The sequence below is a fragment of the Microtus oregoni genome, unplaced genomic scaffold (genome assembly GCF_018167655.1).
Source record: "Microtus oregoni isolate MIOR12 unplaced genomic scaffold, Mior012 000033F_ref0000390, whole genome shotgun sequence".
Lineage (NCBI taxonomy): Eukaryota > Metazoa > Chordata > Mammalia > Rodentia > Cricetidae > Microtus > Microtus oregoni.
The window spans coordinates 17,804,621-17,829,869 of NW_024543092.1; the positions used below are offsets into that span (position 1 = coordinate 17,804,621).

General features: G+C 44.9%; 1 protein-coding gene across 1 annotated transcript; it reads right to left on the reverse strand.

Moving 5' to 3' along the window:
* Window positions 1-15,063: 15,063 nt before the first annotated feature.
* On the reverse strand, window positions 15,064-25,249 carry Sod2 (superoxide dismutase 2). The gene is made up of 5 exons (XM_041680077.1): window positions 25,089-25,249; window positions 24,772-24,974; window positions 22,754-22,870; window positions 20,045-20,224; window positions 15,064-18,202 (listed from the first exon to the last, which is right to left on the reverse strand). The coding sequence occupies exons 1-5, from the start codon at window positions 25,109-25,111 to the stop codon at window positions 18,057-18,059; spliced, it is 669 nt and encodes a 222-aa protein (XP_041536011.1). The 5' UTR covers window positions 25,112-25,249; the 3' UTR covers window positions 15,064-18,056.

The following is a 25,249-nucleotide window of genomic DNA, read 5'->3' on the forward strand; positions in this document are numbered from 1 at the left end:
TATATGATACTTATTTAAAAAAATGTCCATTTCTTTTGTATTTTCCAGTTTTGTGGCATACAGGCTTTTGTAGTAAGATCTAATGATTCTCTGAATTTCCTCTGTGTCTGTGGTTATGTCCCCCTTTTCATTTCTTATCTTATTTATTTGCGTGTTCTCTCTCTGTCGTTTAATTAGTTTGGATAGGGGTTTGTCGATCTTGTTGATTTTCTCCAAGAACCAGCTTTTTGTTTCATTGATTCTTTGGACTGTTTTCTGTGTTTCTATTTTGTTGATTTCAGCCCTCAGTTTTATTATTTCCAGTCTTCTACTTCTCCTGGGCGCGTCTGCTTCTTTTTTTTCTAGAGCTTTCAGGTGTGTTTTTAAGTCCCCAATGTATGCATTCTCCGTTTTCTTTAAGTGGGCACTTAGTGCTATGAACTTTCCTCTTAGCACTGCTTTCATTGTGTCCCATAGGTTTGAGTATGTTGTCCCTTTATTTTCATTAAAATCAAGGAAGACTTTAATTTCTTTCTTGATTTCTTCCTTGACCCAGGTGTGGTTCAGTAGTTGACTGTTCAGTTTCCATGAGTTTGTCGGTTTTTGGGGGGCAGCGTGGTTGTTGCCTTCTAACTTTAATCCGTGATGATCTGATAAGACACAGGTGGACACTGATATTTTTTTGTATCTGTGGAGGTTTCCTTTGTTTCCGAGTATGTGGTCAATTTTTGAGAAGGTTCCATGAGCTGCAGAGAAGAAGGTATATTCTTTCCTATTTGGGTGGAATGTTCTATAGATGTCTGTTAAGTTCATTTGCTTCATTACCTCCAATAATTCTCTTAATTCTCTATTAGGTTTCTGTCTGATTGACCTGTCCCTTGGAGAGAGAGGTGTGTTGAAGTCTCCTACTACTAGTGTGTGTGGTTTGATGTCTGCCTTGAGTTCTAGTAATATTTCTTTTACATAAGTAGGTGCTTTTATATTGGGGGCGTATATATTCAGGATTGAGACGTCCTCCTGATGAATTGTTCCTGTTATGAGTATAAAGTGACCGTCTCGGTCTCTTCTGATTGATTTTAGTTTGAAGTCAGTTTTGTTAGAAATTAGTATGGCCACACCTGCTTTTTTCTTAGGACCATTTGCTTGAAACACCTTTTCCCAACCCTTTACTCTGAGTAGGTGCCTGTCTTTGTGGTTGAGATGTGTTTCTTGCAAACAGCAGAATGTTGGATCCTGTTTTCGTATCCAATCTTTTAGCCTGTGCCTTTTTATAGGTGAATTGAGCCCATTAATATTAAGTGATATTAATGACCAGTGGTTATTTACTCCGGTTATTCTTATTGCTTTTGGTAGTAGAGATTGTGTGTCTCCTTTCTTTGAGATGTGCTCGTGAAGGGTCATTAGATGCCTGGGTTATTGTAGGCAGTGTTGGCAGTGTTGGATTCCTTGGGTTGCGATTTTCCTTCTATTACTTTCTGTAGGGCTGGATTTGTGGCTACGTATTGTTTAAATTTGTTCTTATCCTGGAATGTCTTGTTTTCTCCGTTGACAGTGAACGATAGCTTGGCTGGGTATAGTAGTTTGGGTTTGCATCCATGGTCTCTTAGCTTCTGCAGAACCTCTATCCAGGAGCTTCTGGCTTTCATAGTTTCCATCGAGAAATCAGGTGTAAGTCTGATCAGTTTACCTTTATAAGTTACTTGCCCTTTTTCTTTTGCAGCTCTTAATATTCTTTCTTTAACCTGTATATTTTGTGTTTTGATTATTATATGGCGAGGAGATGTTTTTCTTTGATCCAGTCTGTTTGGTGTTCTGTATGCTTCTTGAATATTTAAATGAATATCTTTCTTTAAGTTGGGAAAGTTTTCTTCCATAATTTTGTTGAAAATATTTTCTGAGCCTTTGAGCTGTGACTCTTCTCCTTCTTCTATTCCTATTATTCTTAGGTTTGGTTTTTTTATTGTGTCCCATAGTTCCTGAATGTTTTGTGTTGAGAATTTGTTGGCTTTGCTGTTTTCTTTGATCTGTTCGTTTATTTTCTCTATGGTGTCCTCAGCATCTGAGAGTCTTTCTTCTAGCTCTTGTATTCTATTGATTATGCTTGTTTCTGTAGACTCTGCTCGTTGGCCTAGATTTTCCATATCCAGCTGGTCCTCAGTTTGTATTTTCTTCTTTGCCTTCATTTCAGTTTTCAATTCTTGAACTGTTTCCATTACCTGTTTGATGGTTTTTTCTTGGTTTCCCAGGGTATCATGTACGTATTTACTCATTTCTTCAAACTTTTTGTTATACTTCTCATCCATTTCTATAAGGGCATTTTTTACATGTTGTTTAAGGGACTCTATTATCTTCATAAAGTCGATTTTTTCCACTTCTTCTGTGTTAGGTTGTTCAAATACTTCTGTTGTAAGATCATTGGGTTCTGATGTTTTCATGTTGTTTTTCGGATTATTGGGTGAGTTCTTGCCTTGGCGCCTGCCCATCTCCTCCTATTGATCCTATCCAATGGATCCTTTAGAAACCGGATCAGGTTTCCCTGCTGGCCAAGGGCTCCACTTACAAAATGCCCTCACTCTCTTTCGTGGTTCCTGCTGCAGGCCAAGAACCCTCTCACCCCTCCGAAGGATCTTCAGGACAGGACCAGGCTCCCCTTGTGCCAGTGACCTGGCCAACCAAAGGCCTACCTCTTTGATTCAATTGTAGTAGGGCGAACTGCTCTCCTTATTGCACGCCTGTCCCAGCCGCTTGGGTCTGGCCGCCGCTCCGCCGCTCCGCCGCGTCTGGCGCCGCCGCCGCTGCGCCTCTGTGCATCTGGCGCCGCCGCCGCTGCACCTCTGTGCGTCTGGCGCCGCCGCCGCTGCGCCTCTGTGCGTCTGGCCGAAACCTAAAGTTTTAAATGCACGTATATTCAAGCAGTTTGAATGCGTGTTTAGTATTTAAAAATGGTAAGATGATGTCATTGTGGTTGTGCTTATTGGTCCCATGACCATCTAGCAATACATCACTGCTTGGTTGGCTCAGCACAGGAAGACTAGAAAAGTTACTAGAAGAAACTTTTCAACTCAACGAGGGAGATGGCCTTGCAGGTCGCAGAGTGTTCTGCAAGACTCTGCATAAAGGAATGTGCAAGGAAAACTCGCTACGTGTCTACCTGTGAGGAAAACCAGGAGAAAGGGGGTGGCGAATGATTGGTGAAAGCTCACTGGGCGGGACTTGGCACACAGCTCACTGGGCGGGACTTAGCGTACAGCTCACTGGGCGGGACTTAGCGTCACGGGGCAGTTTGTGTCATTTCATAATTTTGTTTGTGTTGCATCAATTTTATCTTACAGCTGAATGACATAAAAGCTCGTATAGGCTTATGCTTTTATGTATTCCTATGAGATATAGTAAAAAAAATAGGTTTTTGTTTTGTTTTGTTTTGTTTCTTTGGTTTTTCGAGACAGGGTTTCTCTGTGGTTTTGGAGCCTGTCCTGGAACTAGCTCTTGTAGACCAGGCTGGTCTCAAACTCACAGAGATCTGCCTGCCTCTGCCTCTCGAGTGCTGGGATTAAAGGTGTGTGCCACCACCGCCCAGCCCAAAAAATAGGTTTTTAAAAAGTTAACTGGGGCTAGAGAGATGGCTCAGAGGCTAAGAAACTGGTTGCTCTTCCAAGGGACTTGGGCTCTATTCCCAGCACCCACATGGCAGCTCACAATTGTCTGCAATTCCAGCTCCAGGGGATCTGACACCTCACACAGACACACATGCAGCCAAAACACCACAGCATATTAAATAAAATAAATTATTTTTTAAAAACGTTAACAAGCTGTCATGAATTCTTTGACTTACGACCACACAATGGTCTTTATTTTTGAGATCCCATTCCTCTGAAATCTCTGACTTTACAATGGACAGGGAGAAGAGTTCAGAAAACTGCTAAGTCTTAATCGTGGCCCTCTGGCCCATGTCCCATTGTCACAGTGTTACAGCACGTTCTCTAGATGTGGGCCCAGTGACACAGCTGCCTATGGTCCCCTGAGTGGAGGCTCCATGACAACCAGCTCAATAGCTCTGACCCACACACGCCCTCACTGTTTCACCAGGAGATCACAAATTGAAGCCTCTGAAATCTCTAGCCAAAATTAATCTTCCTCTTTAAGTTGATTTACTTAGCTATATTGTCACCAAAGACAAAGGTAACCTGATTGCAGCAGCAAAAGGAAGCAGATGCCAGGGACAACGAGAAAGCTGTCATTGGGGTGGAGGGCCCTCGCCATGGACACAGGAGGCATGCTGGAGACAAACACCTACAAAATCCAGTGTGATGTGTATAATTTCACTATGGATAATGGTCAGGAGTCCCCCCTCAAGATTTCTGCTCACCGATATTTATGAGAATGTAGAAATAATAATCACAAGATAGCTGAGCAGGTGAAGAGTTTTACTACCGAGTCCACAGTCCTGACTTCGGTCCCTGGGACAAACAGAGAAAGGATAAATAGATCTGACTCCCGTATGTTATCTTCCAGTCTCCACGCATGCATACACACAACATATACAAAATAAAAATATGTCTAACTTTATGGAAAATAGGAGACACCAGGCAGTGGTGGTCCATGCCTTTAATCCCAACACTTGGGAAGCAGAGGCAGGTGGATCTCTGTGAGTTCGAGGCCAGCCTGGTCTACAAAGTGAGTTCTAGGACTGTAATGCAGAGATAGTCTGTCTTGAAAAAGCAAAGAAAAAAAAGATAGTAAGAGACGTGATAACTAAACCCAATGGATGCTTCTGACGTGGGATTTTTGCTATACAAAGGGTATATGTAGCTCCGTAAGAAAAAGTCCTTGCTTACTGAAATATGTAAGATGCTTAGAGGCTGTGAGACATCACTTCAGCAACTTATTCCCAAGTGATTATGGGAAAACTAAGACTCTTATACCGTATTTGTAGCTTTTATATAAATTTAAGAGTGTTTCAAAGCAAAAAATATTCAAAAATGTAATAAATTTTTGAAAAGTAAAACATGATCAGATGATCACTGTTCAGAGGGGTGGAAAAAAAACCTAAACCGTCTTGGGTGATGTGTATTCCAGCAGGGCCTCTTCCAAAAACATCCAGAACACTCTGGGTTTCACATAAATCCTGGACGAAGACTCTAGCACAAAAAAATGTAGAAAGTCTGCCCCCTACTGGTCATGTCACAAATATATTTAGGTCAAAAGGGGAAAAATAGGATTTCCTCTTGTAAAGGGATGCATAGCTTCTCAGCTGGGGGTGGCACACTCCTGTAACTCCAGTCCTTGGAAGCCGGAGAAAAAAAGATCTGGAGTTAAAAGCCTGAGCTACATGAGACCCTGTTTAAATAAAAGAGGTGAGGTTTCTTACAGACACCGGCCTACACAGGTTGTCATAAAACTAGAGAAGCAGGTGCTTACCCAAAAGTCAACTCTGAGACTCCTGACAGAGGGAAGAGCGCTTAGATTTTCAGATGAGCCCCAAGGCATACTCCTCAGTGACAAGTTCGAACAAAGGGTGCATGTGGAAAACATAAGAAAGTAAAACAACTTTCCATTCCTCGGTCTAACTCCGCAGAAGAGGAACACTTCCAGGAACCCCTGGAGAAAATAAACTCTCTAGAAAAAAACGGAACACTGTCTTCCTTTCTACTGAGCTGGTGTGACTCCGTGCCAGGGTGGAGGAAGGTTGGACTTAGCCTAGTGCCTGTCCTGACCCGGCACCCTGTATGGGGCTTGGCTCACTGACTTCACACAGCAGACTCGGGTACTGGTTCATTGCCCCTGAGAGTTAGGTGAATATTTAATTACTTAGTTTTTGCTGTTGTTGTTGTTCTAAAAATTCTATTTCTATAAAATTAAACAAATTGCCCATCTATCATACTTCTTATTCTATCCAAATGAATTAAATACATCCAGATGGGAAGAAACCAAAATAGCTTTAACAGATGGCAGATAATAAACAGGTACAAATATCTGGGCGGTGGACTATCATTAAGTGTTAAAAAGAAGTAAGTTTAAAAATAAGATAAGTTGGGGGCTGGAGAGATGGCTCAGAGGTTAAGAGCATTGCCTGCTCTTCCAAAGGTCCTGAGTTCAATTCCCAGCAACCACATGGTGGCTCACAACCATCTGTAATGCCCTCTTCTGGCCATACACACACACAGAATATTGTATACATAATAAATAAATAAATTTAAAAAAAAATAAGATAAGTTATCAAAGGGTCAGTAAATGACTCTGTGGGCAAAGACGCCTGTCTGTCAATAAGCCTATGAGTTCAATCCCCAGGATTGACGTGGTAGACAGAAGACACACATGCACAAGAAAGAAAGAGAGAGAATCAGAAAAAAAGAATGAATGGAAGGAAGGAGAAAAGGAAGGAAGGAAAAAGGAAGGAAGAAAGGGGTAGAGAAGAAGGAAGGAAAGGAGGGAGGAAGGAAGGAAAAAGGGGAGAAAAGAAAGAAGGAAGGGAGGGAGGAAGGAAGGATATGGAGAAAGTTTAAATAGTTTGTATAGCTGGACAGTACTCAGATTAAAGCTTCAGAAGAGCAGAAAATCATGCCCACATTCTCTAAGAACAAGCATTTTTTAGAGAGGGGGACCGTCTGATTGGATCCCTGAGACAGCTTTGGGTGGACATCTCGTACTGAAGATCTTCACTGCTGGAAGGTTCCTTTGCTGTATCTCTTGTACGCAGAGGAGATTGAGGTACTGCCCCCAAGAAGTCTAAAACAAGAATGTGCCCTACAAAAGACTGTTAAAGCCCCACCCTGGACTCACGTGAATGTGAGGTGTTTTGAATTGAACCCAAGCTCCTGCAGAGCTGAATCTGGAGCGTGGTTCTTTAGTGGGCAATGGAGGTCAAAGAAGGTCATAAGAGCAGCACTGAGCATCCATCTGTGATACCTGTGACCTCATACAATGAGGAAGGGGGCTCTTGCAGAAGACCTGGGTTCAGTTCCTAGTGCCCACATAATGGCCCACAAACATCTGTAACTCCAGTTCTAGGGGATCTGACACCCTCTTCCAGCCTCTGAGCGCACCTGCATACACATGGTACAAATACATACATGCAAGCAAAGCACATGTACACATAAAATAATAATAAATATTTTTTAAAAAGATACCTTTCTCCCTTTCATTTGTTTTTCCTCCCTTTCTCTCCCCTCTCCTCCCCTTCCCTTTCTTCTTCTCCCCTCCCTTCCCCTTCTCTCCCCTCCTCTCTCCTCCCCTCACTCCTCTTCCTCCCACTCTCATCCCTTCCCCACCCCACATGAGGACACAAAGGTGACTGGCTACAAGCTGGAAGGCGGCCCTCAGCAGACCCTGGGTCAGTCAGCATCTTGGTCTTAGGCCCTCAGCTTCCAAACGACAAGCAAAGAAATGCCTGAAGGCTCAGCCCCTCGTCTGTGCGGCACTGCACCATAGCAGTCTAAACAAACTTGGTCACCGTGTTGGCGTCCTGTTGGGAAACAGCCAGTAAAAACACGTCTGTTGAAGCCACAGTGAAACTGATTGTTCTATACACTGAGCTAAAAAGATAACTTAAAAAAAAATTGGTGAATACAGACTAAATTAAACAAATAGCAGAGCTTTGTTCCATTTCTAGTTTAACAAAATTAGTTATCTCAGAAAAATAATGGTATCATTTATACAATAATTACAAAAAGAAAAGAAAAATAAAACATCCCATGCAGCTTATAAACACAACTGTAAGCCGCATGGCTATGTGTCCCTATTTCACAATCTACATGACATTAATCAGTTTGCCTTTTTTGATATGCATGTAGTTCCGCATGATCATGAGCCCTGAGACCAGCGGGACCAAGAGGCTCTAGTCTGGGGCTTTCTGGTTCACTGTGAAGACCTCTCGGGGCCTCCATTGGGAGGCTGAATTCTTTATTGAGCACCAGCTATATACTAGCATAGTGCCTGGAGACTTGGCCATGAAGGATGTGAAGAGCGCAAGGCCTCTGCCTTCTTGGCATTTGTGTTTTAATAGGGAGATGCAAAGAATAAATAAACGAAAGAAGAAATGGTTAAGGTACATGCATACGCACACACACACATACATACACACATACACACATCCATACATACTTATTTCACTCCCTGAAAGAAACAAGCAGGCTGTGTAGGGAGCGGAGTCCCAGGATGGTCAGGCAGACCTCTTGAGGAAGTATGTCACTAGAAGAAAGGTTAATGGCATGAAGAGTGGCCTGGAAGTGCAGAGTCTGAGCCACTGGGAACACAGAGAGCCAAGAGAGTGACGTGGAGGACATTGGAGGCAGGAAAGGGCCACCTTGCAAGGCCACACACGTCTTGCGGAGAACACAGACTGTAGTCTAATTGCAAAGACTGGTACTGGAGAATTCAAGGCAGAAAAGTCTGTGTTCTGGGCTGATTCCCATTAAAGGACAAGTCGGGGTCCAAGGAAAGCAGGGTTGGAAGCTGAAGACCACTGAGTGGGTTGTGAAGAAATCAGGGGAGGGAGGATGGGGTGAGAAAAGTATATTTAGGAGGGGAAAATGGCCAGTCTTGCTGATAAATCGGATAAACAGAATGAGAGACTTAAGAATAAGTTAGGGGCTGAGAAGACAACAGCCGGCGAAGAGATTTCTGTGCCAACATGAGAACCTGGGTCCACATGAAAAGCCAGGCTTGTGTCGGAATGACTGCAGCTTCAGTGCCTGGGGTACAGACAAGCGGATCCCGGGAGCTCAAGGGCCAGTATAGCCAATGGATGAGCTCCAGGTTCACTGAGACTGTGTCTTGAGAAAAGAAGGAAGAGAGTTGACCTCTGCCCTGCCCTCCACACACGCAAACATGCGCACACCTACGGACCAATACAGGGGAAGGAATAACTTAAATTGTGCATTGAAGCAATTTGATGTCACCATTTCCCAGAATGGGAAACCTCAGAAATGAGCCAGCTAAGGATCTATTATGTCCTAAGTCATCTTCAGAGCAAGTTAAAATGCTTCCCCTCCGCATATAGAACTCGGGACAGTGAGCTCCCATGCAGAGTAGACGCTGCAGCTGGGAACATGACATTGTTCGTCAGCACTCTTTCAATACCAAAAGATAAAAATGTAAGAAAATAAACAAAAATTTCATAGTCATTCCAATGTGTTTGGCTCTCATGAGTAATCAAAAGCAATGGCTTCAGGCACAATCTGATCCAGAGACCTACACCACAACACAGGCTTTGATCTCTATCGCTCAACTCTGCCTTCCTTCATTGGTATGATCTGAATCATAAAGCCATCTCTAAGCTTATCAAGCACCCAAGAAAATGGAGAAATTGAATGGTCTAGGTCCTGAAAACACCCTGTGGGCCAAACTCAGAAGCAGGAGCTACACACAGGGGTCCACACCTCAACAAGTGTCTTAGTCAGTGTTCTATTGCTGTGGAGACACTATGACGAAAAGCAATGAGGGAAGAATGGGTTTATTTGTCTTACACTTCCACATCACTGCTCATCATTGAAGGACATCAGGACAGGAACTCAAACAGAACAGGAACCCAGAGGCAGGAGTTGATGCAGAGGTCACGAAGAGGTGCTGCTCAGCCCACTTTCTTATAGAACCCAACCCAGGGATGGCACCACCCACAATGGGCTGGACCCTCCCCCATCAATCACTAATTAAAATGCTCTACAGGCTGGCCCACAACTCGATCTCATGGAGGATTCTCTCATTTGAGGCTCTCTCCTCTCAAATAACTCAAGTTGACATAAAACTCTCCAGCACACTCAGCCCCAGTGGGATGAGCAAAAGTTCTTTCCACAGAGACTACAGGAGAACTATAGTAAGAAGAGTTGAGAGTAGGTGCTGGGTCACTAGCGCCAACCATCTCTACACACAGAGGCCTTAGTCCCTGCTCTTTGTCTAAGCTGCATGTTCATGATGGATTTTGGCCATGCCCTACAACTGGCTTCAGAGTGAGGGCACTTCAGTCCACTGAGCCAGCAAAAGGCAAACAAAGCTGAGAAGGCACACCCTTTCTCAACTCCCTGTATCACAGTACAGAAGTAGCCATAGGACCAGTTCTCCAGGAAGGAAGTCTTGGGGAATGAGTGCCAGGCTGAGAAAGCACTGTATTATTCCTCAAGAGGAAAGTGTCAGGCTTTGGTGAATTGAGCTGGCTTTGCTCAGGTGCTGGGCAGGCTAAGGCAGCGGCTCTGGCATCTGACCTCAAGTCCAGTCGTTAACATGGACTTTCACCAGCCCATGCTTTCTGGACTGGTCTCCCCTAGATGCATATTGTAATTACCTGGAAAACTTTCCCCAAAATTACCCATGCACAGATCAGTTAAACGAGCCCCTCATGCGGAGATCCTGGACTCCAGGATTTGGGGAAAGCTAGTCTGGAGCGGTGCCAATATGGAGCCAGGACAGAGAATTGTTTGGTTGAAATAGGGAAAGGATCTTTAACGACTTTCAGTGATAAAGAGAGGGACCAATGACCCCGCTGTGGGACAAGAAGCCCTTGCTAGACTACGAACCATAGTGGAGGTATGACGAAAACGCCAAACAAAACTACAGATGTTCATCCATTGTTCAGGTACACATGGAAGAGGCACTGTGGGCATGTTGAGAGTTAAAAAACAGTGTGTGTGAGCCCTGCCCTCCCAAGGACTCAACCTCCTAGATAACGGGTTAACACTCCGTAGAGGAGGTACAGCTAAGAAAGAAGGCCCTGTCAATGGCAGTGATACCCTGTGATGGGCGGTATGGACGCCAAGGAAAGAGAAGCTATCACTCACATCCGCTGTGGGCAGGCCAGAACTCTACCCCAAAGTATCCCATTGTGTCTGAAAAACTAAAGCTCTCACTTTCAATCCCCATCAATTTGTTCACAAGAACTCTTACTCGTGGACTGTTACTGACTGTGAGTCTACAGCACTAGAAGCTAGCTACACTTCCCGCCTTCCGCCTACATGGAATACACTTATTGTGGACTTATTTCAGGCATTCTTGTAGAAAAGTTTAGCTAAATGAAAATTGTTGAGAAAACTGTTTTGAAAACAATGATATACTTTGGGACTTGGGGTAAAAACTGGATGCATTTCAAGCATATGCACCGCTCCCCTCAGCCGCAGTGCTGAAGGCAGGTGAATGGGAGCGTGCTACCCACCCATTGTGCACCACCAAGGATTAACATGTGTATAAATCAGAGTCAGATGTGAGCAATGTTTGGGCACAAGCTGCCAGTCTCCTTGGAATAAACAGGAAAAGCTAAGTAAATAAAATCGATTGAAATGGGTGGTGCTGATGCTGCCAGTGTTGACACCCTGACAAGCTTTGGTGATATCAGACATAAGCCTCCTTGTCCTAAAGGACTAAAGGCAGATGGCTCTCAGGGAACCTTCCAGGCCTTCCAAACCAAATTGGAACTTCTAAAACATCCAGCTTCATGAAGTATGTATCAACCAGGTTCTCCGCCTCTTCAGCATGAAGGCAGCCATTGTTGGACTACTTGAACTATAATCCTACTGAAGTCAGGTGAGTGGCAACAAAACCATTCAACTGAGCTGAATAGATATATTCCCTATATATATGCACTATATGTGACGGAATTCTATCAGTTTTTCTGTTTCTCTAGAGAACCTTGAGTAATACACCCATCATGGTGGGAATCTCCTTACCAAAACCTCTAGCTGGATTCAGTCTTGCCAGAAGTGTAGACTTGTCCTGCAGATAGAACCTCCAGTCTCTTTACCTGGACCATGGCTTACCCTTTGAAGGAAGGGGGGGCGGGGCTGGGCGGGGGAGACTTCTGCTTCCCTCGCCTTCAAGCTTCTTTGTAGCTCAGACGCTCCCTTCTGTGCCTCAGGGCTACTCATACTTATGTTATACACGACAAATCACATCATTTGTTTGAATAAGCAGCTTGCGTTTTATACTCAGAACCAAAGGCACACGAGTGAAGAAGAACCTTGTGGCCTGGCCTCCAGAGTATGTCTGTGGGCAGAAATGTGGAAGTGACACCCTGAACCAAGAGACCACCAGTGCAGGCAGCATGTGTGCAAAGTAGAGTTCCACATGCTGATGGGAATCTGAAAGTATTCGTGCTCCTTCCCTTCATAAACTGAGGCACTGTGGCGAACTTCTCGGCCAGCGAGGAAGAACGACCACCACACGAGGATTCTTCTCAGATAGCGCTTTAATGGAGTGCCTCTTGGTTGGTGGGGAGCAGGAAGCCAGAGGGCCCGAGAGCACTAAAGCAGCTGCTTATATAGGGAGTAGGCACATGGGCCGCCCTGTGATTGGTTGCCACCATCAGCTGTCACCAGACTGCATTGGGATAGGCCCAAGGACCCTTATCCACCGAGCATGCGGGAAGCAGGGGACACGCAGCTCCCAGGGGGACAGGATGTCAGCGCCATCTTGTAATGGCGATTCTGTCCGGCTCCCTGCAACACCCTAACAGACGTTTCATTACTGTAAGCACGCATGGAGAAGCAGGCCACGTGCCATGAAAACAAGTCATGTCAACCTTTCTTTGTTTTTTTTCAAGACAGGGTTTTTCTGTGTAGTCCTGGCCATCTTGAAACTCACTCTGTAGACTAGGCTGGAACTCACAGATCCGCCTGCTTCTGCTTCACAAGTGCTGAGATTAAAGGCAGGAGCCACCACTGATACAGATCTTGATCATATTCAGATACACACACACTTCCTGTCATGTATATATATTACATATTATATACAAGACTATGTCACAGCAGATGCCCTGCGCTCCGGCTTACAGCTTTCCACCCCCTCTTCCCTGAGCCTAAAGTGTAGGGGTTGTGTTGTAAACACATTCATTGGGAGCAGGCAAGTTGATCTCTGCATTTGACCAGCTGTAGATTTCTGCTGCCTACAAAAAGAAGTTTCTTTGATGAGGGGTGAGAGCTACACTCACCCGTGGGAATAAGGATCAGTACTTAGAACGCTGTGAGATTGTAATGGCTTAGGAAACTACAGTCTTGGGTTCTCTTCTAGGTCCCTTGGCCTCACCAGCCACAGGGAATTGGCTAAATTACAGGGCCAGGCATGGAACCTCTCCTGTCGAGTAGGCCTTCAGTCCAGACTGTTGGCTACCCCCAGGATGTAAGCGCCACTGTCACACCTTTCAGATTGTCGTGCCATGCTGGTCATTGTTGCAGCCCACTGCTGTTACAGCAGAACAGGGCTACTTTCCCTTAGCAGCTTATTGTCTATGGAAAGTGCTAACAGGCAACCTATTCCCCAATGATCACAGCAAAAGAAAACGTCAGAATCTTACATAAAATATGTGATAAAAAGGCTTGATTTTTGTTTTTTCGCCAGATATAATGGTTCATGCTTTTAATCTCAGCACACTGGAGGCAGAGACAGGCAGATCTGTGAATTCAAGGCTAGCCAGAGCTACATAGTGAGACCCTTTCTCAAAAAAAAAAAAAAAAGAAGAAAAGAAAAGAAAAGAAAGCATTTGCTTTTCCCCAGAGTCAAGGCAGTATTGTTTGGTTCCTGCTCTAAGACATTATGAGAACTTTAAAATTCACATACAAAACATTGTGTGATACTATGATTTATATTTAAAAGTAAATATTTGTTCTTCATCCTTGGCTTTGTTTCATGATCCTCAAAATGCCTGGGATCTCCAGCAATGAGTATCTTACTCCTAAGTTTCAGAACATGAGTATTCCAACTTTTCTGACAAACAATGGTCAAACTGTGTGGGAAGCTGTCTTGTGGATGATATGAGTGAAGACCAGTGAAGCTGCAGGATAGGAGCCGAATACCAAAACCCAGGGCAAGGAAAAAGGCAGAAGGGTGAAGAGGTCACCAGCCTATTAATGACGTCTCCAGAAGCACTGTAGTGTGCTCTGAGGCAGGTGGGCCTGCGGAAGTGGCCGGGGGACAATGAATGGGGCTCCCCGGAACACCTCCCCATCATCTCCAGCTATTCACCTGCACCCCTTCATAACAGGAACAAACGTTTAAGTGTTTTCTGGGGTCTTTGAGTTAATCACCCCAAGAAGGCAATCAAACTGGGAACACCAATGTATTAGCTGCTTTTCTCGCCAGCGCTATCAAATGCCCGACAAGCAGCAACTGGAGAGGTTTGAGTGGCGGTTGAGGGATGGTCCATCACATGCTGAGGTTTGAGTGGCGGTTGAGGGATGGTCCATCACATGCTGAGCTTTGAGTGGCGGTTGAGGGATGGTCCATCACACGCTGAGGTTTGAGTGGCGGTTGAGGGATGGTCCATCACGCACTGAGGTTTGAGTGCGGTTGAGGGATGGTCCATCACATGCTGAGGTTTGAGTGGCGGTTGAGGGATGGTCCATCACATGCTGAGGTTTGAGTGGCGGTTGAGGGATGGTCCATCACACGCTGAGGTTTGAGTGGCGGTTGAGGGATGGTCCATCACATGCTGAGGTTTGAGTGGCGGTTGAGGGATGGTCCATCACATGCTGAGGTTTGAGTGGCGGTTGAGGGATGGTCCATCACGCGCTGAGGGAACAGAATAGGCAGCAGTGCAGGTGACAGCAGCTCATGGCTGATCCCCCACCTGTCTCCACTGAGCAGAAAGCAGAGAGGAACCACCTGCGAGCTCAGCTGGTTTTCTCCTCTTCCTCCTTTTAAGAAGTCTGGGTATCGCCCACATTCAAGACAGCTCTTACCCTCTCAGCTAATCTTTTCTGAAAACGTCCTCACAGAAAGGTGTACCTCAGATGGTTGGTCTGAAATTTACACACCAGGGACTGCAGCCAAGCTCCGCTGTGCTAACTGTCCTGTTAGAACTAAGCCTTCAACCTGTGGACCTGCCTCACACCTGAGAGACAGAGCCAGCTAAACAACCCCCCAGCTGGTTACCCTGGAGACTCTGGTACCAGAAAGTACAGAGGGATTTAGGAGCAGGATGAACAGTTTTCTCCTACTCTCCATTACATAATTAAATGTATTATTAAGGAATTTACATGACTTCTGGGTTTTAAGAATAAAATTTCAACTGCCTGTTATTTATTAACCCTCTTTCGGAAAGCAACAGAAACGACAGCATGACAGGATCACTAACACCGACACATACACACCAGACAAACCTATTGATAATATTTGACAGGCTTTTTTATTAATAATCAAAAACACTTTGCACTTACAATAGGAAAATAAATGCGTCTTTGATCAATAATTAAATGGAAACTACCCAGGGCCTTACAGGCTTTTCAGCAGGTACCTGATATGATGTTCAAAAGACAGGTGTTAGCACACTGGGATCAGTAGGCTAGCGCTTTGCTATAATCTGCTTAAAAATTTACCTAACGACTTTCCTAATAGTTTAACTGAAATTACAACAGGAAAAAAAGCCAGTGTTTATACTGTTTTAGATATGACTCACACACAGCACGAGTAAGTCCTATTATATGGCTTTGATACTTTCTTATAAAGATGCTCAACAGAAATTCAGATCTCACTTTAGACCAAGAATTTCGGGTGCAATAAGGCAATTTTTGAACCCCAAGGTTATTTAATGAACAACAGTTCCGGCAGCAGGTGCCACCTCAAAGGAATACTTATTTGGCTTCCTTGCTTCCCTCTAGGGCTAACTATGCTAATGTCGGTCAAGTCCAACCATGGCTGGAGCACGCACGGCTGATCTAGCCCCGCACGGGACAAACAATATGCATTTCGCATATTCCATTTCAGTTTTTGGTTTTTGGTTTTTTTGGGGTTTTTTGGTTTTTCAAGGCAGGGTTTTTCTGTGTATCCCTGGCCATCCTTGAACTTGCTCTGTAGACCTGGCTGGCCTCAAACTCAGAGAGCCACTTGCCTCTGACTCCCAAGAGCTGGGACTAAAGTAAAGGTACAAGCCACCACCACCTGGCGCATTCCAGGTATTTCTTTCAGAAGAAATGTCAATTTACTTGTCTCTACTTTTAAAAAGACAGAGCTAAGTCATCTAAGCCTCATTTTACACTGGAAGATTTATGTCTTTAGTTTAAAATTCTCTTGGTCTCTTATAATCTATGCATCGGGGAGAAGACTTTTAATGGACGCAGTGTAACTCGCCATTCTCGCCAACAGAAAGTCTCAGAAAAATAGAGCCTCATAGAAATTTCAACATTGAATTTTGTTTTTAATCTGAAAGCTTAGCAGGAATCAAAGTTGTATAAATCAGTAGTTTCTGTAAATCTGTTAGTTCAAGATCAACTCTAACCCGACAGACTTGTATTCAAGTCACTGTATCAAAGTTTACTTTCCCAAAATGTCTGCATAAGCGTTCACAGCCTCCTGAACGAAGGTGAGTGGCAACCACGTGACTCTCGTTGCTCGGTCTTGTCACTGTCCCACACAATAGATGCTACTCAGTCTTCTAAGTCCTTCCATGCACACGCAGAAACATACACAAAGAGCCATCAGGAACGGGTCAGCACTGACATCAAACACCTGACTGGCCTCTACAGCAAATTCTTAAAAAGTGCTATGAATTTAAGTATTTTTTTTAACTTCAGTCTTCAATATTGAAACTGCTAAGTTACTCCATTTTTCCACTTAAGGAAAATATATTTGAGGGGAGAATTAAAAAACTTGGGGAAAAAAAAAAAACTTCCAGGGGCCAGAGAAATGGCTCAGTGGGTAAGTCCTTATTGCTCTTGTAAAGGATCCTAGTTCAAGTCCCAGCAACCACATCAAGTGACTCCAGGTCACCTGTAACTGCTCTGGCTCAAGGGATCCAAGCATCTCTTCTAGACTCCATGGGCACCTGCACTCATGTGAACACACTTACCCAATCATACATAGCTAAAAACAAAATAAACCTTAGGGGAAAAATACTCCAATACGAAGTAAAATCTGCATGCATTGTGGCTGCTGGCCTCAGTCTTTTTGATAATAAACAACAAGTAAACACTATTCAGTAATAAAACTCTAAATGACAGGTCCAAATGATAAAACATTACACAGTCACCAAGATAATTTCAAAGATGGTGAAACAAAATGTGAAAAGAAAATTCACAAAGGGTCCTGTGTCATCAGCACAGCACACAACTCCATGTGCAGACGCTGCACAGGAATGCAAACAGAAACACTGCCACCTTGTCATGGAAAGGTCTTCCCTTTATGAAAAACAATATAAAGCCCCTCTGGTGGCTACAAATTATTGAAACAACCTACAGAAGAAATGAGAATAAATATCTCTGAAAAGCTAATACTCTCAGGGAGACACTCACTCAGAAAGGCGCCACCTGGCCCAGGGTATAGTTCTGAGATATACAATTAACGGGACTGAATGGCTTCCCAGAATGCACTGTGGCCTAGTCCCCATGGCTGACATCATCAGGTAGGCACTAATTTGTCCATCTCGAGCACTTCCATACACCACACAGTTGGTTTTAAAGACAACATTGTCTTTGCATCGCTGCCTGTAGAAAGCCCCAGAGGTACAATCACTTCCTCTCATGGTAACAGTTCTCAGTCGGCAACCCAGCTATGGGATCCGATGATTGTTTTCAGTACCGAGGTAGGCCCAGGGCCTTGCACGCTCAGACAAAGCTCTACCACTGAACTATATCCTTAGCCTCAAGTTACAGATTTCAAATGAATGGGAAACTGGGACCATAAATAAAGACCACTACGTGACATCCTCTAAACAGAGGATTACTTACCAAAATGAGGAATTTTTAATAGGAAAGGGAACTATTCAGTTCTCTGTTTTATTAACAACTCAGGGAAAAAAAGAAAAAAAAACCTCAGTATTTTTTTTCTAAGTGCAGTAGAACAGGATTCCAGACTCTCCCACGAGCCCCAAAAACATAGAGAAGGAATATTTCTGATGGTCTTATAATGACAGTTATAGCATCCTAGCAACAAGGCTTTAATGAAAATGTCAATCAAGAATAATTCATACAGAGTATATACTGTTCTCAAACAGTTGCCTAATAATAAATTTAATTAAAAATAAGAAATTGTCATAAAATGTTCATCAAATATGTGGATAGACATCAATAAGTGTTACAATAAAGCAGTCATAGTTACTGCAGTATTCTATACTACTACAAAAATAGCCATCGAGGGCCTAACATACTCAGTAAGGTGACAAGGCTTTACTTCTTGCAAGCTGCGTATCTTTCAGCGACATTCTGCCAGTTGATTACATTCCAAATAGCTTTCAGATAATCAGGTCTGACATTCTTATACTGAAGGTAATAGGCATGCTCCCACACGTCAATCCCCAGCAGCGGAACGAGGCCTATCAAGAAGAAGGGAAAATTACTCTTTCAGACAGCATCATCCACTTGTTTCTCATATCACAGAAAATTTGCGTAAGGATGACTATTCTTACAAAAACATTTTACATTTTTATTTTTGAAGAAAATATAATGTGTAAGAGGCTCCCAGAAAGTCAGACCTCCTCTTAAAATAGCAACGGAATCACCTAATGTTGAGCCCCGGCCTTCCTCCCACCGTCAGTCAAGAGACACAGTGAGGTAGGCTGCCTAGGGGAGGATGAGGCCCTAAGCTTCCCTTCCAAATTCTGAGCACCAGGGGGTTGGAGGGGAGACGCCTAAGAAGCCTGTTCTACTCTCCAAGGCTAATTTTAGGTTTCTAAATGAGCCACTAAAAGAACAGATTACCAAGAAACTAAACAGGACCAAAGAAAATGATAGCTACCTTCAGAAGTTAAATGGTATGAATGAAGAACATATATAAAGGATTTAAATATATATATTTTGGGCTGGCGAGATGGCTCAGAGGTTAAGAGCACTGACTGCTATTCCGGAGGTCCTGAGTTCGATTCCCAGCAACCACATGGTGGCTGACAACCATCTGTAATGAGATCTGGTGCCCTCTTCTGGCCTGAGGGCATACATGGAGGCTGAACACCGTGTACATAATAAATAAATAAATCTTTATAAAAAAAAAATAAAAAAATAAATATATATATTTTTAAGTCTTCAAGCCAGATACAGTGACACAGGTCTGTGTCCCCAACCCAAGGGAGGCTGAGGCAAGGGGGTATCAAGTAGGCCAGCCCAGCTTAAACAGCAAAGCCAGACTCAAGCCTCTCTATGAAAACATCTCAGCCAGTTTATCCAGATCAGTTATGAGGAACGTAACCTGCTACTAATAGAATAGCAATTTTTTTTTTTTTTTTTTTTTTGGATTTTCGAGACAGGGTTTCTCCGTAGCTTTTTGGTTCCTGTCCTGGAACTAGCTCTTCTAGACCAGGCTGGCCTCGAACTCACAGAGATCCACCTGCCTCTGCCTCCAGAGTGGAATAACAATATTTTAATAATTTTTCATTCTAACGCCCTTTCTGTGTGCAGAGGACTGCAGGAACCACAACCTCTCAGCGAGGCGCCCGAGCAGCAGACGGACTCTGAAGAACTTACTGTACCCAAGTTTTCCATGTTATCAGATTCTGTGGCATCTCACCTCCCCAAAGAACCATTCATGTTCCTCAAAATCTGAGTGTATGTCGAGACGTGAGTGACATGGGCAGAGGTGAGAGGAGGAGCAAAGAGCGACCGTTTGACATCACATCAGAGATGGAGCCACAGCCTACTGCTACACACTGTGGCTCTCCACTTCTTCGCTCCTCAGTGATGTTTACAACAGACGTCTAGTTCAGTCAGGCCCAGGGAAGAAGGAAGGGTTGCTGAGCTGCTGTTTCGTACCCTGAAGCCCTGCAGAAAGGTCCTGAGTTCCATCCTAGCTTAACCACAACACTCACCAGAGGGGAGCAGAAGATGCCACACCAAGGCAGGCTCAGCTTCTACGTCTTTCTTCCTTCTTATTGCTTATCTAACTTAGGTTTCTACTGTTGTGTATATTAAAATGAAAACTGACCCTAATTTTCTACAGGATGAAGCAGGACTTACGATTAAAACATTCTTATTAAGGAACCTGCAAAAATCACATGTGCTTATTTTACCAAGTATCAGTTTATTGTGAAGACTCTGGTATAATCTACTAACATTTGCTCAAATTATTACACATTCATAAGTTTAAACTCTGCTAATTTACCTTATTTCTAGGTTAATGTACTCTCTAGTACCTCCAAAACAAAAAGATGAGTTTCAAAGCTTACCTGTGGTTCCCTGCAGTGGGTCCTGATTAGAGCAGGCAGCAATCTGTAAGCGACCTTGCTCTTTATTGAAGCCAAGCCAGCCCCAGCCTGAACCTTGAACTCCAACAGATACAGCAGTCAGCTTCTCCTTAAACTTCTGGAAAGACCCAAAGTCACGTTTGATAGCCTCCAGCAACTCTCCTGAAGGGGGGGGGGGGGGGGGAGGAGGGAGGGACGACAGAAAAAGACTTCAAAACTATAATAAAATGCTATATTCCTAACACTAAAATATTCCTGTCCAAGAACCAACTGGACGACATCAATTGAAGACACAGACAACCCAGAAAGCCTATGTAACGCCAAGTTCCTGCTCCCAGCGCCAGACACTAAGCTGAGTTTCCATTCGACACATTTTTAATGAAGGCTGATGAAAGCAGTTAGGGATTTCTTCAGTCCCTGGGCTATTTCACCAGGAAAGAAATAATGTTCTCCACTGGTTTCCTTTGGTTTTCCCATTTAATAGTTTCGACTTGGGCGTCCCCACTTAGAGACTGAAAGTTACTGCTGCTCTCCAGTGCTCACCAATATCTCCCCATCTTTACCATACTATGTCACAGAAGCGTTCGTCGTTCTTTCGTCATTGAGCTAACGGTGCACTAAAGAGGGCTAAAGAGGGCTGGAGCACAGCTCAGTGAACAGACCAGATTGGCATTCGTGAAGCCCTAGATTTAACCCAACAAAGTAACGGAAAGAGAGAAAGAGAGGAGGTGGTGAGGGGGAAAGACAATCTCTCAATCTCTCTCTCTCTCTCTCTCTCTCTCTCTCTCTCTCTCTCACACACACACACACACACACACACACACACACACACACACAAAACCTGGCCTCAAATCCTCCTGCCTCCACCTCACAAATGCTGGGATTGCAGGCATTAGTACCCTATCCCTAGTTCAATCTTTTATTCTGCAACAATACAGAATTAATTCTGCATTAAGTATATCGCTGAATCAAATGGGTCCAACATCTCACCTCTCCCATTCTATTGACCAAAACATAATTATCTTCTACAAACACAGCTAATGCAGCAAGTAGTACAAACTGTGCAACAGAAACAGCGTCCCCACTGACTGACTCCAACACACTTTATATCCTGAAACACCGGCCCCGCTGACTGACTCCAAAACACTTTATATCCTGAAACACCGGCCCCGCTGACTGACTCCAAAACACTTTATATCCTGAAACACTGGCCCCGCTGACTGACTCCAACACACTTTATATCCTGAAACACTGGCCCCGCTGACTGACTCCACCACACTTTATGTCCTGGTCACGGCCAAAACCTCACAAGTATCAAGTCACAGTCACTTATGGGTGAGTAAATGAGTAAGACAGGCTGCCATTTTTAGCAATGGTTAAAAAAAACAACTTTGAACAACAGGGGCCTGGGAATGTACCCCAGAAGCAGGTTGACCTAGCACATGGAAAACCAGGGTTCAATCCCCAACACCACCGCCACAGAGATGAGGGTTGGGGAAAACCAACAAAACCAGACACTTAGAGCCTATTTCTTCTAGAGGGAGAAGAAATCAGGGAGGTCCTCCCCTAATGAGAAGACAACTAAAAACACCTGAGCCTCCACATGCCCCAGAGGACGCCAGAAGAGCCGCACCAGCCAGGATAAGATGGTGGAATTATCTATCTAATGTATGGAGTGGCTAAAGAGCAGAGGATTTGTTTGTTTAAAGACAAGCAGACTGTGCACATCCTTCATTGCCCATGTGCTTCTTCTTGGTGTTTTCACAGGAAGCTTGTTTTTCTGGGACAAGTGACTTTTCTATCAGGAATGATAAACAAAAGCACTGCTCCAAGCACTTGACACAATTCTGAGAGCATCCCCGCCATGACCCCTGAACCACACAGGTGAATCAAGTACAGTAAAATCTCCAGTGGGCCACGGCTAGCAGTGGAAAGTTTATCTGTTCCAAGTACACGCATGTGTGCATGTGTGCAAGATAGAGAGAGAGAGAGAAAAAGCACATGTGTGAGCGCACCTGGCTGACAGAATTCCCTGGACACAATCTTCTACTCCTCCTCCCTTTGAAGCCTAACTTGTCACACCCTAACTATATAAAAAATACACCAATATGAAACTCAGGGAGAATCTACATAATAAAAGAATGGACAGTCCTCTGGGGGCAAAGGTCAGCGGACACATACTTGGCATACAGAAGATACTGGGTTCAATCCCCATAATAAAAAGACAGGCGAGTCGGGCAGTGGTGGCGCACGCCTTTAATCCCAGCATTAGCGAGGCAGAGGCAGGTGGATCTCGGTAAGTTCGGGACCAGCCTGGTCTACAAGCGCTAGTTCCAGGACAGGCTCCAAAGCTACAGAGAAACCCCGTCTTGAAAAACCAGAAAAAAAGACAGGCAGGGTAAGGAGTAGAGAGGCGAGAGGGGGCATGCTACATTAGATGGCTCAGAGAGCAATAGCACTTGCTGCTCTACAAGCCTGGTGAGGCAGAAAAAGAAAACCAGCTCCACGCCTTTCATTCCAGCTCTCGGGAGGCAGAGGCAGGCAGATCTCTGTGAGTTCAAGGCCAGCTAGTTCAAGAGCTAGTTCCACAGAGAAACTCTGTCTTGGAAAAAAAAAATTAAGAGGGCAAAACAAAACCAACCATCAGTCCTGCTGTACACCAAATATAAAGCTGTAGCAGCATCTACCAACCTTTGGGTTCTCCACCACCATTGGGGCTCAGGTTTGTCCAGAAGATGCTGTGATTGATATGGCCCCCACCATTGAACTTCAGTGCAGGCTGAAGAGCAACCTGAGTTGTAACATCTCCTGAAATACAAAGCACAGACACCTATTAGAAATTCTTCCTCTCCAGGCAGAGCTCTGAGTTTGAGGCCAGCCTGGTCCAGAGAACAAGTTCCAGGACAGCTAAGGCTAAACAGAGAAACCCTGTCTCGGAGAGAAAAAAAAAAAAAAAAAAACTTCCTGTCTAAGCCTGCAATAGAGTATTACAGTCAGGCATTACAGCAGCACTCACTAAACAAACAAAGCTCTGGCTACACGCACAGAAAAAAAGTATTAAATTTAAGATGATTTTACAACACTAGGGAAAGTTTCAGGTATCAGATGTCGCCTTGAAGGAAACACTTTCCCAGCTGGGATATTCCCGCTTCGCCATGACCTCATCCTTCCCCACCTGCTAGTTCCTAAATCAGAGTCTCTTCCCGGAGTCAAGGCTCATGTGACTTACTTATTGCAAGTAAATCTTCCAGAATGTGGTAATTCTCTTCTCTTGGGTTGGCCATTTCCCGCAAACACAGTCATGCTGAAATACCACACTTCTCCACTAGATGCCCCTAGCCAGCCAGCTGTCACTGACACTTGACTCAACCAATTTCCCAGATCTGAGTCAATAAAGTACATTTAAGAAAAAGTAAATTTTACTCTGCAGTTCTTCAAGCAATGCAGCTAATCTGGAGACATGACTACCAATCATTTTCCCTGAAAAACTACTAACGGACTAAAGAGACAGCATACTACTTTGACTAGCCATTAAAACAATATTCCCAGGTGTTGTGGGAGGCTCAACAGGTGAAAAACAAACAAAAAGCTCTTGCCTGGAAAACCTGACAACTGGACCTGAGCTGACGGTCTGAGTTCAGTTCTTGGATACCACAGTGGAAGGAGAGAATCAACTCCCAAAAGTCCTCTGCCCCTGCCAGCCCGATGTGTCAAGTATACACCCACACATGCACAGACAGTATACACCCACACATGCACAGACAGTATACACCCACACATGCACAGGTTTTTTTCGACCATGGTGTTCCCATAAACATCATCCGAGGTGCAAACACAAAAGTCCACACGTTATGGCTTAAAAACATAGATAAATTAACTATTTTTCCATTTAGTGACAGATACTGTTTATCACAAAATAGATATATTTTTCTTGTGAACTTTGAACCCAAAGTTAAATCAAGAAAAGAACCATGACTAGCCGGTGCTGGCCGGGGCGTCTGCTAAGTTAAGTGCTAACTCCTGCGTTGTACTGTAGTTGGCCATCTAGTAAAAGGTGTGAAATGGGAGTCTGCGGGCATTTCTCAGGGGTCAGGGAGCCCAAGCCCCAGACTGAACAATCCTACTGTTGTCCAAAATAATGACAATAATCACGACGTGGGCTGCAGACTCCTGATGCCACGCACTTCGGACCCTCTCCCTCACCTGCTGCCAGGCCACCCGCGGACCGCGCTCCCAGCAAAGCCCCAGCCGCTCCTAGCACCAGCCATCCTGCCCCTCAAGGACACCTGGCTGACCCAGCCTGGGCACTCTCAGCCCTTCTGCAAATGGCCGCCAAGGCTACTTGAAAAAAGCAAACTTTCCCAAAGCCACGTTATATAACAACAACCGCAGATTTTAAATATCCAAATGCAAAACGAAAATAATAAATATTCATTATGCAAAAAGCAGTGGCGTCCGGGAACAGTCTGTAAACGACTTCCAATTTACCAATGTTAGCCAGCAACACGGGCGTCAAAGACGAACTCAGAACAGTCAAGTGTAGCATGTACTTTCGGGAGGTGCTGCGTTTTCCGGAATAGTAAAGGACGTTTGTGCAAACCAACGCAGACACTCTCCTGCATCGAAACCGACAACCGTCTGGGAAAGGGGGAGCCGGTGGCAAGCGGTGCCCACCCGGGGTGTCTCTCGTGCAGGGGCCTCGCACCTACCCTTGGCCAGGGCCTCGTGGTACTTCTCCTCGGTGGCGTTCAGATTGTTCACGTAGGTCGCGTGGTGCTTGCTGTGGTGCAGCTGCATGATCTGCGCGTTGATGTGCGGCTCCAGCGCGCCATAGTCGTAAGGCAGGTCGGGGAGGCTGTGCTTGTGCCGGGAGCCCGCGGTACTGGCCGCCGGGGCCAGCCTCCGGCCCGCACTGAAAGGGACACAGAGGACGCCGCGTCACGCCACCCACAGCGCGAACCAGCCACGCTCGCCACCCCGAGATCCCCCCACGGAGGATGCCGCGGCCCCGGGCCCCGCCGCTCACCTGCACACCGCCCGACACAACATACTGAGACGCCCTAGGCCGCCGAGCTCCGCGGAACACGGCCGTTCGCTCTCAAGCGCGCGTCCGCTCTGCGGCGTCCGCACCGCGTCCGCAAGGACAGCGCGCGGCGGTGACCCTGCCGGCCGCGCCCATACGCGGAG